At 33.6% G+C, this 14534-nt stretch overlaps 1 protein-coding gene across 1 annotated transcript in view; it reads left to right on the top strand.

Moving 5' to 3' along the window:
* Positions 1-14363, top strand: part of LOC106064532 (L-gulonolactone oxidase-like) — a 31520-nt gene extending 17157 nt beyond the window's left edge. The window contains exons 8-13 of the mRNA XM_056044048.1: positions 443-550; positions 1392-1468; positions 3122-3271; positions 4314-4475; positions 5386-5476; positions 11219-14363. Coding sequence (XP_055900023.1) covers positions 443-550; positions 1392-1468; positions 3122-3271; positions 4314-4475; positions 5386-5476; positions 11219-11377 — 747 coding nt within the window. The 3' untranslated portion in view covers positions 11378-14363. The remainder of the gene's footprint in view (positions 1-442; positions 551-1391; positions 1469-3121; positions 3272-4313; positions 4476-5385; positions 5477-11218) is intronic.
* Positions 14364-14534: the final 171 nt, after the last annotated feature.

Raw genomic sequence — 14534 nt, 5'->3', positions numbered from 1 at the left:
TGAAAACCTTAAATTAAAAAAAAAATGTTTGCGCTAGTCTCCATATTTAGCCAAGCATTAGTAGTTGATGTGTATGCAGTGGACCTACCCTGATAATATATTTTTTTCTACTTCATAATATATCATATCTTATCTTATATGATACAGACGTTACTTCAAAAAAGAAGATGATTACGTCCTACGCGTCATGCATTTAGTCATGAATATTAACTAATGACCTAAACTCCACCAAGTCACTGGTTTTCCTGGCTAGCTCCGGCAACCCATTCCATGTATACATATATACATGAAACTGCTGATGAAACAATGTCATATATTCTTCCCCGATGTATTCGTTGTTAAATAATTAATTCATTAATGTAATGTTTTGAAGTTTTGTTTATCTAACTTAAACTGAATTGTTTAATATGCTGTTCTATCTTATAATTCGATATGATTTCAGGTGATAGAAAACCTTGATGTTTACGTCTCCAGTTCCGATCACTTTAAATTCTTCTGGTATCCCTACACTGACTCTGTGCTGTGTTTCAATGCATCCAGGACACTGGAGGTTAGTCTGAATAACATACAAGAGATCTCTTTTCTTCTCTCCTAGATAGAACCTGATGTTAGCTTAAAATGCGTGATAGAATCAGTTTGACGCAGTATAGCTAACTAAATGGGTTTTACATTTCATAGAGAGAGTAAGTCGTAGTCAAAGGAACAAAACATGTTATGGTGTGTCATGAAGGCTAAAGTTGTGGTGGTTTGAGTCTGTATTTTATTCCAGATTTATTATGTTCTTGTTATATTTCCATTCTTCTATCTTATAACATTTTGTTAGTGTGGAGTCTGAGGCACTGATGTTAGAAGTTTCACATTTTCTTGCCATCTGTCTCTGTCTTTTGCTGTTTACAAGTCAGACAAAGAAATTCCAGTCCACTCCTTGATATCATTTGTTCTTTTGTCTTCCTTGCTTTGATACGACCTTTGACATGTCAGAAGTTTACAAGGCCCTTGAGCCAAAAAAGGTTGAGCAGCAATGAACTAATTTTTCCAAGCTGTGCTCTGTGGAACTCTAGTGCTCTGCGAGGCCCGAAAAGAAAACAACTGGAAATTTTACTAGTAGGCCAAATTAACCTTTCTAAAAAAAATATACAAAGTGTTCCGCAAAATACTCAGAATGTGCAAAGTGTTCAGTTAAGGAAAAAGCTTTGAGAAACACTGGTCTAAAAGGATTATATTTAAAAGTTTTAATTTGAAACTTGAAAAATTTGATTAAGTATGTGGATATAAGCTTTTTTTTTTTTTTTTTTTTTTTTCAAAAAAGATGTCCCAAATTTCCTAATTATTGGTGGGATGAAAGTAACTTCCCTATGAATACTCAGTTGTACAACAATTGTATTCTGCAGGAACCTCGTGAGAAGTCCAGTTGGTTCTGGGACATGGGCATTGGATACTATTTATTGCAAGTCTTACTGTGGATCAGGTAATTTTCCTTTTTTTTTTCATGACTGTATTTTGTTGTAACTGTGAGGAAAAGGGAGGGGGGCGGGGATACATGTTATGGTGTGTGTGTGTGTTGCTAGGTGACGGTGAGGAGAGGCTAAGGGATTTGGTTGGTGGCTGTGCAGTGTAGAATGATGAAATATGAGCTGATCTGTCATAATTTATGCTGAGAACATGAGAGCAGCAGACGATGAAAGAGCCAAGACATGTTATGAGTTTGATTTTGTTATAATATCAGTTTATTATTGTCACCGCTGTATTTTTGACATCATAAATGTCACTGTGGTTATGTTTTGATACTGTGCTATTATTGTCGGTATATCTATGTAGGCGTGGTGGTGACATTGGGTTCATATTATAATGTACATAATAAGGAAGTGACACTTGATGTAGCAGACACAAATAAGTTTAATATAAGTAATAACACCACATAGTGAATATGATACACAATTCAATTCAGGAATGACCAGCATTAATCCTCTTTAGAAATATGGCGAATAAATAATGACAACTTAGTAACTCATCTATAACCAACTTCTTTTAGTAACTAACTCAACTGACTATATTAAGTGACTCTATCAAGTGCTTGCTACCAACTCTCTATATTGACTGACTGCTCTTAACCCTGGTTCATTTAAGGTCAAAAGTGTTCACCTTAGGGCAACATGAGTTGTGAATAACATTCACAATATAGAAATAACATTCACAATACAGAAATAGGGTTTCTACACTATGGCACCAACTTTGAGGTGGTGACAATTATTTTATTACTGTTACATCAATATTTCATCTCAAGTTAAATCTGTGTATATTGTAATAAAAATTATATTTGAGTTTTTGTTCACAAGAGTAGTTTATTTAAGTTATTAAGCCAATGACGGACTAAAAAACATCTCCAGAGAGTCTCAATACTCAATGCTGTGGAGCTGGAATTTGCTGTTATCAGGCTAACCTATTCTGCCTGACATGTCTTGGGGAAAATGTTTTTGTTTTGTTGTTTGCAAAATGTTTTTACATGTTTCGGATGTTCATTCGGAGTTGAAGATAATTTACTTCCTAGTCCAAACCTCCTGCAGGATGACGGGGGATGGGAGCGGGCAGGGTTTGAACCCGGAACCATCAATAAGTCTGAACGACAGCCGGCATGACCAGGCAGCCATCCATTCATTGACTTGGGGAAATTTTACACCCTCCTTCCCCATTGATCTGAAAGGAAGCTTTAGTGCAACATAAGTGACATAATGCATCATCATCATCAAACTCCATTTGAGTGAGGGCTTGAGAGGCTCAAATCCTCTCTTGCAAAAGCCGTGAGAAATATGAGCCAACAGGACAGTGGCCTGGACAGCCTCCACCATGGGGGAGTGCGGTCAGAGCGCCTCAGGCACTCCGAGACTCCACTGGCTTTTTGGGACTTGTCCTAGCACTCAAACCACTTTTCTATTTCTGTTTTTTGAATTATAGCCAGAGCATGATGATGCATAACCCATTCTAATATGTGAGAAAGATTTCTCCACTTATTGCATTTAGTCTCTATTTGTTTCATATAAATTAATAGCTAAAAACATCACAGTTTATATGAGTAACTGTGTAGTCACTAACCTATATCTTCTGTTATTATCCTTCACTTCAGCACATTTTTCCCAAGCCTTGTGCCCAGTATCAACAGACTTTACTTTAAATTGTTCTGCTCCAAGTCAACAGAGAGAATCAACCGAAGTGACAAAATATTTAACTTCAATTGTCTCTTTAAGCAATACGTCATGGAGTGGGCGATACCAAGGTTAGTTTAGTAATTGTTTATATTCTTCCAAGTTATTGAGTCTCAAGATATTGTGTGATAATTAGAATCTTTGTAAAGATTGGGCAACCTGCACTCTCTCTTCAAATGTCATGATTTCTATTAAGCCTACACTTAGGAGTCTTGAGCTGGTACAAGTTCTTATCTATTTACTGAATCAGTCTGAAAACAAAATTAATTAATTTATAGATTTTAATTAAGTCTTGATTTGACTTTGGAAAGTGAAAGGTGGCTGGCCTCTGCGTTTGTGACCTAGTTTCATAGTCTGCTTTAAAGTAAAAGTAAAGTTTCCCTTTCAGACCTTGCGATCTGTGGGGCAGAGGATGTTTAGGTCATCTGTTTCTTTGGCCAACGGTTAAAGAGCAGGGTGTCATGAGGCCAGCACAACGACCAACTGTCTTTATTTTCCCCAACTAAAGTCAGGTACCCATTTGAGTTGGGTGGACTCAGAGCGGCCTTAAAAAAAATCCAGGAAATGCCAAATTCCAGTCTTCGCCAAGATTTGAACCCAGGACCCCAGGTTCAAAAGCCAAGCTCTTAACTACTCAGTTACTGTGCCCCCAAAGTCTGCTGTAGGCCTTACAAATATTTGAGTTCATTGAGATCTGTCCTACCAATTATACAGTCAGAAAGGCCAAACTTAAGGGTCATCTTAAAAACAGTGGTTTTCAACAGTACAGGATCTTTTGGCACAGCTCTTCTGCTTATTTAATTTCCATACTTTAAAAAATGTCACACTACTCCGACACTTGGTAAAGTAGCCGAGTTTAGATAAAAAGAAAATAAACTTTGGTTATGATTTTTATATGACCAATCATAACTTTCTACAATGCAATAAATTCTAAAATGCAATTAATTTTAACAAAAAAAACCCCACAAAACAATATACATTTCATTATATCTGGTTTGTTAGACACATATAGTTGTTCTAAAAATTATTTACAATATATTATATTATATCAACTTGACACATTCTATTATATCAACTTGGCACATTGTATTATATATTATGGTTGTTCTTCAGGGCCAAGGTTGGTGTTGTATTGTGGGAGCTCAAGGAATGGATAGAAACTCACAAGTTTCCTGCTCACTTCCCCATAGAAGTTAGATTTGTTAGAGCTGATGACATTTATCTGAGTCCGTGCTACATGCAAGACTCATGCTACATCAACATAATCATGTATAGGTCAGTAAGATTTTCTTTCTTCACCACTTTAACAGCACCTGACTGTTGTTGTAGACTATTTGTAATACACAATTAACAAACTAGTGTTTAAGAGGGAAGACATATTAGGAACTCCATTTATTACGTAAACACAAGCGATGTTGCACTGACGCGCTAGTGTGCAAATGTACATATAATACCAATATGTTACAGTTGTACTGATTTGTATGTATTTTATAATTACATGGAGTTGGACTGAGGCTATTTGAGTTTTGAGTTTAGGCACATCGACACAATTTAGGCCTTGTCGTGCCCGTAATCCTTTAAGGATCACTCTCCCTTTATATAACAAGGGCTAAATTCTATACAGTTAAATCATTAAAAACAAGGTCTATTCACAGTTAAAATAGTAAAGGTAGTAAAAATTTAATAATTCGGTAAAAATATTATGTAAATATTAAATGTTCACAATTCATAAATCAGAATTTCGTAGACAACCCCACCTCCCGGATAAAACCCAGTACCTTCCCAGGGTCGACATTGTCAAATAGTGTTTTTAAGTTGTGTGCTCTAAAAAAATTTTATAGTTAATAGAGAGCTTGCTTCTATTACCACTTCCGCCAGTAACAATCTATACACAACCAGATACATTTGCAAAACACAACCCAGAATTACTTAAGTTAATGGGGGATGGCAGCGGGCAGGGTATGAACCAGGGACCATCGAGACCACCGAATGACTGTCCAGCGCACATACTGCACAGCCAGGCAGCTCTCTATTAGCTAGATTATATATGAATACACAGTGCAGTCACATGCCTAAAAAATGATACACCTCTGAGATAAGCTAAAGATTATTAAGTGGGTCAGGAAGAAGCTATTTTGTGAATAAATATTCAAGCTGTTTTAATTTTTATTCCCAATATTTTCAGGCCGTTTAATAAATTGGTATCTCATGAAACTTACTGGAATCAATATCAAACTATTGTTGCGAAACATGGAGGCAGGCCCCATTGGGCAAAGGTAAGTTCAAATGAAATTTTCAGTATGTTTTTTAATCAAAATAGCATTGGATTTGAGTAGCACATGTGTGGCCTATCAAGGTTGGGTGGGTGAAATTCCTGGGTGGGGGCAGGGAGGATTTAGCATAAAGAGTAAAAAATCCTAACCTCATTAAGTTTAAACAGAGACACATGGCTTTGTGGACTAATGCTCTATCATTTTCCCATCATTTTTCGTTACCATGGAGAGGGTAACTCAGCTAAAAGACTATAACACAAAGATATGGGGTAGCAGCGTTTAAAAAATTGTCTTTGGTTTCGAAGATTAAGGATTTGTGCTGTGTTTTTAGTTTTGTTTTCATCATCTGTACCTTTCTTTAGCAAAGGCTCTTCTTTGGGTCTCAAGTGCCTGTACTGCTCTGTCTCTTTCCTCTGCTGACAGCAGCTTCCTCTCTATGCCAGTAACGGCAAAGTGATACCTGATTTGTTCTTCCTAGTGCTTCTAGTGTAACTCAACATTAAAGGGTAACATAACACAATAATAAAGAAGTGAAACAATTTAAGAGAGCTCAAAGATACTTTTCTTTCAAGATAAACATTTCAAAATGGTTTAGTTATAATAGAGAAAAAACTGTTTCCTTCTTTGTTTTTATCTTATTTTATATATTATATATTTTGTGGTAAGCGTGTTCGAGAAGCTAAGTGCACTTAAAATTATTTGGCTTGTCTTGGCTACCTATGAAGGAGCTCGAGGTTCGACACCTGACTCGAGCAGAGTTGTGTTTACTGAGCGCCTACAGGCAGCATGGAAAACCTTCTCCCAGGTACCTCCTCCCACTGATCCACAAATGAGATTGGACCATAGCGCTCTGCATGCTATAAGCATGAAAGTAGCACTAAATAAAAGCTATTCTTCTTCTTCTTCTAGCCAGCTTTATTGCTGCTGAGCTGTGAGCTCTTTTGCAGACTGTGCCAAGGAAAAATAGTGTGCTGTTTTCATATAAAAGCTTTAATTTATTATTATTATATTACAGATGTTACTTCAAAAAAAAAGAAGATAATTACATCTTATGCATTTCATGTGTTAATCTAGTCATGCATGTTAATCAATGACTTCAACTGTGCTAAGTTGTTGGTTTTCCTGGCTGATTCAGGCAACTCATTCCCTTCTTTAATGGCACTAGGGAAGAAGGAGCACTTGCATGAATTTGTTCAGGCGTATGGAATAAGAAATGTGCCTCTATCTTTGCGTCCTTCTGAGTATTTAATGATGTTTTGTTTTTCTATTTGTAAGTTATGGTTTAGTGTCTTTTGTTTTATAGCTACTTTACTGTTTATTCTTCTGTCCTGAAGTGTCTCTAATTTTAGTGATTTTACTAATGGTGTTACTCTATTCAAATTGGAAATTCATTTGTTATAAATCTTTATGCTCTATTTTGTATTTTGTTCTAGTTTCTTTGTTTTCTTGAGTTGTTCTACAAATAATTAGGAAAGATTAATCCTGCTTCTCCGTCCGAATGGTTCATTAGATCATGGAAAGAAATGTTTCAAAAAGATATATGTTTAAACTAGGTTACGCGCTCTTGGCAAGATGGCTGCTCCCTGTTTACTGTAATCAGAGATGAGTTAAATTTTTCTTTTTGTTGTATTAAATCAAACCAAATTCATTAAAAAAGCTATTTAACTAATAAACTAATATCTTTAAATTATATATTTAACTTAATTCAGCATTTTTTCTACTAATTAATTCAAATTAACAATTCTTAGCTTAGGACTATTTTGTCCCACTAATCCTTATAATTTATTAGATCTAGATCTAGTCTATATTTATTATTATATCCTTAGATTTTAGATCTAGTCTGTCTAGTGTTAGACTTAGACTTTAATTAAGGCTTTAGATCTACTAATCATCTACTAATACTACTAATAATAACTAATAGTAATATTCTATGTAGTTAGTTATACACGTAAATATATTGATCTAGAATTAGATCTAGTCTAGGTCCACATTTTGAATTTAATAAACCATTTGATTTGATTTAATTGTCATTGTAAACTAGCTTTCACTTTAGATTTAGACTTAACTTAGGCATTGTAAACCTTAAACTAGATTTAGACTAGACTCCTTTAAAAACTAAAATCAAGAACAGTCATCATGAAATTGCTCTGGCTATTTATCCTAATAATCACCAAATGCACACTAGCTGAACACAGAACTAGATCTACCTTTGTCAACACTAAACTTAAAAAGGAAACAACAGTCATAATCAATCATCACACTTTAGAACAATGCAACTTCAAAAATAACCTAACATACACATCTATAACATTAAAGAAGATTACCCATCACAAATGGAAGTTCTCAATCAGACACAGCAGAAATAAATACCTATCACTGTTAATATTAATGGCAGGAGATGTAGAGTCAAATCCAGGGCCTAGATCTAAAGATAGATGCAACATCTGCAAAAAAATATGCACCCTGAAACAGAAAGCCATTCAATGTGACACCTGCGATGAATGGTACCATGCATCATGTCTCCATATGAATACACCTGTGTATTATGCCTTAGGCAACAAAGACGCATCATGGCACTGTGTACCGTGTGGGTTACCTCAGTTTACATCAGGACTGTTTGATTCCTTTGATGCGGACACTTCTAACCCATACAACATCCTAAACACCATCCCGAACCAAACTCACCAACCACTAGCCAGATCCACTCCTGTTAAACCTAAATCTACTAAAATTAATACAACAGCCTCACTAAACAAACTTACTAAAGAAGTAATACCAAAATACCTTAAAACCTTAGTTATAAATTTTCAAAGCATTAGGAACAAAACAGCAGACTTAGAAATTTTATTAGAATGTGAGAAACCAGACATAATTGCAGGAACAGAAACTTGGCTGCATCCTGAAATTTATAATGCAGAAATTTTCAATAGTAATTATGAAATTTTTAGAAAAGACAGGGCTGATAATCATGGAGGAGTTCTTTTAGCAATAAAAAACACTCTTATAACAGAAGAAATTACCTTACCTAACTCAAAAAATGTAGAATCAACATTTTGTAAAATTAATACCACCTCAACATCCCTAATAATAGGCAGCATTTACAGACCACCAAATTCTAGTTTAGAATACATGCAGGAACTATGTAATCAGATTACTACACTTAAAGAGACAAATAAAAATGCAGTTTTTTGGATTATGGGTGATTTCAACCTACCTGATATAAATTGGAAAACACTAACCATAGATAAACACCAAAACATTAAGGACATAAATGAGCTTTTCATAGAAACTTTACACAACCTAAGTTTAGATCAAATCATTAAAAAGCCAACTAGATTAAACAACACATTAGATCTCTTCTTAACCAACAGACCTGGATTAGTAGTTGATTATGAAATTATCCCTGGTCTATCAGACCATGAGATCATAAAAATACACAGTCAGATAAAAGCAGTAGCCAATACAAAACCCAAAAGAAAAATCTTACTCTGGAATAAATGTAACCTAACACAACTACACCAAGCTGCACTAAACTTTCAACAAACATTCTTATTAGAAAAAGACATAAACCAACCAGTCGATGACCTCTGGAATTTCATTAAAAACCATCTTAAAAGCATAATAGAAAATCATATACCAACTAAATACACATCAAACAAAATAAATAAATGCTGGTTTAATAATAGACTAAAGAAGCTTTGTAAACAGAAGGAAAACCTCTATAGAAAATTTAAAGAAACTAATGCAGAAAGAGTTTACAAAAAGTATATAAAAATTAAACACTTAACCCAAAAAGTAAGCAGACAGCTGCAGAGTGAATACATAAACAATGTAATATCTAAAGATAACAACAAAAACCTATGGTCATACATTAAGTCTAAGAAAATGGAAACAACAGGCGTAGCGCCATTAAAAGATGAACATAACATAATACATAATGATAATGAAACTAAAGCAAACATTCTAAACAAATACTTTGCATCAGCATTCTCAGCCCCAGGAGACAAAGACATATTACTGAATTTGAACCAAGTAGACAACATAGAAGATATAGTAGTACAAGAAAATGGAATTCAAAAACTATTAGCCAACACCAAACCAAATAAAGCTTCTGGACCTGATGGTATTCCAGCTAGATTACTCAAAGAACTAAGTAATGAGCTAGCCCCAGTGTTCAAAATACTCTTTCAGGCTTCACTTAACCAGGGCAGAGTACCAAAGGACTGGAAAGAAGCTAATGTCACCCCCCTATTTAAAAAAGGAGAAAAATCTGACCCAGGGAACTACAGACCAGTATCACTTACCAGCATCACATGTAAAATCCTAGAACACATAATATGTAGCAACATCATAAACCACTTAGACAAACATAATGTCCTCACACCATACCAACATGGCTTTAGGAAATATAGATCATGTGAAACACAACTAATAGGACTAATTGATGATTTTTCAAAAGGTTTAGATAATAGTGAACAAATAGATGCTATCTTACTAGATTTTTCTAAGGCTTTTGACAAAGTTCACCACCATAGTTTGCTTAAAAAATTAAAATATTTCGGCATTAATGGTCCACTGCATCAGTGGATTAAAGACTTTCTGATAGGGAGAGAACAAACTGTAATAATAAATGGCTCTAAATCAACACCGATAATAGTAAACTCAGGTGTACCTCAAGGTACAGTCTTGGGTCCACTACTATTTTTAATTTACATAAATGATTTACCAAATTGCATTAGTTCAGGAACAAAAGTCAGATTATTTGCAGACGATTGCATAATATATAGAACAATAAAAACAACACAAGACACAGATATTTTACAAAGAGAATTAGATGAATTACAGAAATGGGAATCAAATTGGAGCATGTCTTTCCACCCAGAAAAATGTCAGTTGTTAAGAGTAACAAAAAAACTAAAACAAATTAATTCCACTTATCTTATTCATGGCAAACCAGTATCACAGACTAAAAACGCAAAATACCTAGGTGTTATAATAAATGAAAAACTATCATGGAATCCACATATTGATGAAACTACAAAAAAATCAAACAAAGCATTAGGATTTATTAAAAGAAATTTCTATAAATCAAATAAGAACATAAAACTAAAATGTTACTTAACCTTGGTTAGGCCAATAATAGAATATGCATCCTCCGTTTGGGACCCCTCAACTCAAGAAAACATTAAGAAACTGGAACAGACACAAAATAGAGCAGTGAGATTCATAACAAACGAATATTCACATTTGACTAGAGTAACACCTTTAGTAAAATCACTAAATTTAGAAAGCCTTCAGGACAGAAGGCTCAAAAGTAAAGTAGCAATCATACATAAAACACTGAACCATAATCTTCAAATACAAAAACAAAATTTAATAAAATACTCTGAAAGACACAAAGATAAAGGCACATTCCTCGTCCCATATGCTAGGACAAATTTGTACAAATACTCCTTCTTCCCTAGTGCTATTAGAGCATGGAATGGGTTGCCTGAGCTAGCCAGGAAAACCAGTGACTTGGCAGAATTTAAGTCATTGGTTAATATGCATGACTAAATGCATGACGCGTAGGACGTAATCATCTTCTTTTTTGAAGTAACGTCTGTATTATATAAGATAAGATAAGATATAACCCACACAAATGATACATTCAGTTTATTGTCCATGTTTATTACATTATATAGTTCAGTTTGTTTCTCTTCATTACATTATTCTTCTATTATCATTCTACTATTATTTCCTCAGGATCATAACTTCACTGGCGCTGAATTTGTGAAACTGTATCCCAAATGGAAAGAGTTCTGTGCTGTTAGGGAAAAGTTAGATCCCAATGGGATGTTTTTGAATTCCAACTTGGAGCGAGTTTTTAACACAAGACAATTCCTTCCTCGGACATACCTTTGACCTCACTTCCACCAGTTCATCCATCGGTTCGCATTTACCTGTAATTTATTCCAAGAGAAAACTTTGTTTTTATGACAGAGACTTAAAACAATCTATACAAATATATTGGACCATTTGTTTTATTGTTAAAATATTTCACTTATGACTGCCATTTCATTATTCTAATATGCTGCTGCTTTGATTTCTATTCATATTATATTGTTTAAGGTGGATATACTAACCTGACAGAATGGATAATATCACCTGATCCTATTCATGATTATCTTTATTTCTTATCAAAATTTCTGTGGATTGACTTGACCACTTGGCCTAAATTCACTAAAACTATTTGATTCTTGGAAGAGTCGAATGTCATAATAGTAATAATAATTAAATTTATAGAGCGCTGTTAACAAACATGATATAGGCTCAAGGCGCTGCGATAACATTGCAAACATAAACATGAGCGCTAAAATGACAAACTAATCTAAAAAAGTTTTGAACAGATAGGTCTTAATGTTCTTCTTGAATGTAGTGAAACAAGTTGTCTGTCTGAGATCAATGGGGAGTGAGTTCCATCTAATTTTGGAGATAAAACTCCTTGAACATAAGTATCTCGACCTTGACTTCAAGAAAACATAATTTTATTTTTATTTGGTTTCAGTATATACGAATATTTGAAATCACTTAAAAGCTGATCATGACATTTTATTACATAATCTAACATTTTCAGGCTTTGCTATCACTTTCTAAGTGCTGACATATTATAATATTGTCACTAGCCTCCCATAAATTGATAAACATTTGAATATACCATACATAAGAACATGGTTAAAAGGTTATTTCATGCCATTCACAACAGTATGTCAGATTGAGAAGACAATAATCACGTAATAACGTAATCATCTTCTTTTTTGAAGTAACGTCTGTATTATATAAGATAAGATAATAACATATGATTGATTAGAGTCGAAGGGAATCTTTTTTTTTCTGTATCGACTATACTCCAGTCAGGTTCTTAAAAAGAGAGCTATCACCAGGACTTAAAGTAATATTTTTTTTTTACAAATCAAAACAAAAATTAAGAGAACGGGGTTATATAATCAAAATCCTTTTGAAAGATTTTAATTACTTGAAAAACATAAAAATATTTATTAAATTTTGGTTCTGCTTAATATTTTTTTTTACTTTATTTTAAACCAGTAATTAATAATTTATCAAAATAAAATACTTGCTAAAAAATATTTGGAACAGTCTTCTTTTTTAGAAATGATTTAATGAAATAAAAGCATGCACAAACCAGGATGAAATCTAGTCGAATAGATTGCAAGACAAGTTCATTGTAAACTTTAAAAAAAAATTATTTTCATGCGAAGTGCACCTACAGCCACATTTGTTAGTCAACATTCTAGAAGTTGCTAAAAACATCACTGACCTTCATTCATATTCATTAGAAAAAAACTTGGTTTAACTTTGCATTTTTGTAATAGTCAAATACTGCCACAAAAGAATTATTTGTTTGTAAGATGACTTTGCTTTATATTGACATTTTTATTCATACAAGGAAACAATTGTTTCTTAAAATGGTGTTGACATATTTACATACAAGACATTCTTTTATGGTCTTTTACTTTAAAGTCAAAATTTTACAGTGTTCAAAACTGAGTATAAAGAAATTCATATACTATATAGTATTTAACAGGTAGTGGAAGCCTGTACTAATAACTAATGATACAGTGGTTTGGGGGGGGGGTAAATGTGGAGCGACATTTTATGGCCAGCAGCAGGGCATTTTTTTTCACATGTTGGATTCACCTTTTTAAAGATCACTTCTTTTTGTGATCCGTTATTTATAAAGTTTTGTGTTATTTATATGTTAATATATCCTGGTGAAATTTGTACAAAATCTCATCCGTTTTTATTGACATCTTGTTTTGTTTTAAAAGCAATGATCCACATAATGATTCTATTTTGTTTACGTTGGATACCATGTTGAAAATAAAAAATTCTGAGCCAATTGATTTTATTAAGTCACAATACTGCCAAAGACTATTTTTTTAAACTCAATGTTTTGTATAGCGAGCACAAATTTTTAATAAGAAAATCAGAAGAAAAAAAACAAGACAGTAGAATATTATTATTAACGGTACCGGTATTTATATAAGTCTTCCTTCTAACATTACAATATGAAACTCTAGTTGATTTCCAAGAGTGTATCTGTTTATAACTGTTGAGCACACAGGCTGTCTATTGAACTAGTCACTGATATGAAGTATAATTATTTTGTGCAATACACAAGTTGAATTCTAATTTCAGAAGTTTCTTTTTCATAATTTTTTTTTTTTTAAATATATGCATAGTAATAGATTTTAGTGAATCATTGTAAGGGGAATGTTTTTAGACTTCTGGTTGTTAAGAAAAAAGGTAATCAAATATGAAATACAGTGGAACCTGCTTAATTGCACTGCTGCCACACAAGCTCCTCACCTAATGCAATAAAGGGGAAAGTGCAAATAAGTGAAACGCATTTATTCAATCCTGGGGCGGAGTTTTTCTGACATTAAGCAAAATGTGGGATGTGTAAAAACGGCTTGCCTGCCTACCTAGGGGGCTCGAGTTTGCCTGTTGATCTGAGCTGAGTTGTGCTTGCTTAGTGTCTAAAGGCAGCACAGAAATCTTCTCCCCCCTTCCCCCCACCAGGCCACAAAAGAGATTGGACCATAGTGCACTGAGTAGGCTTATAACATAATTCCATTAGACAAAACTAATTTAAAAAAAAAAAAAAAAAGGAGCAGTTATGTAGTATGTAATTAAGGAGCTTCCACTGCAGCAGTCATTATCAGACCTTCAGTTTTTTTTTTGTTTAATTTTCTCTGAGATCTCATATTGACAAAGCAGATCTAGGAAAACCAAGTCTGTTGATTATACAATGTATCCATACATATCATTTAATGTCATGTTTCTACTTCAAAAACTGAATCAAATAAAGAAATCTGTGTACATTGAAGTCATTTATTTGTCTGTTGCTTCCAATAAACTCACCTGCTTGATGATGTCATATTATTTGTTGTGGATGAGTTGAATAAAATAATTCTTGACATCAAAAGATTGAAATGATTTCCAATATTTTATTCTTTTCTGGATCTACCAACTTTAAATATATAAAAAAAAAAGTAAA

The sequence above is a fragment of the Biomphalaria glabrata genome, chromosome 10 (assembly GCF_947242115.1).
Source record: "Biomphalaria glabrata chromosome 10, xgBioGlab47.1, whole genome shotgun sequence".
NCBI lineage: Eukaryota > Metazoa > Mollusca > Gastropoda > Planorbidae > Biomphalaria > Biomphalaria glabrata.
This window is presented reverse-complemented; position numbering and strand designations above follow the sequence as displayed.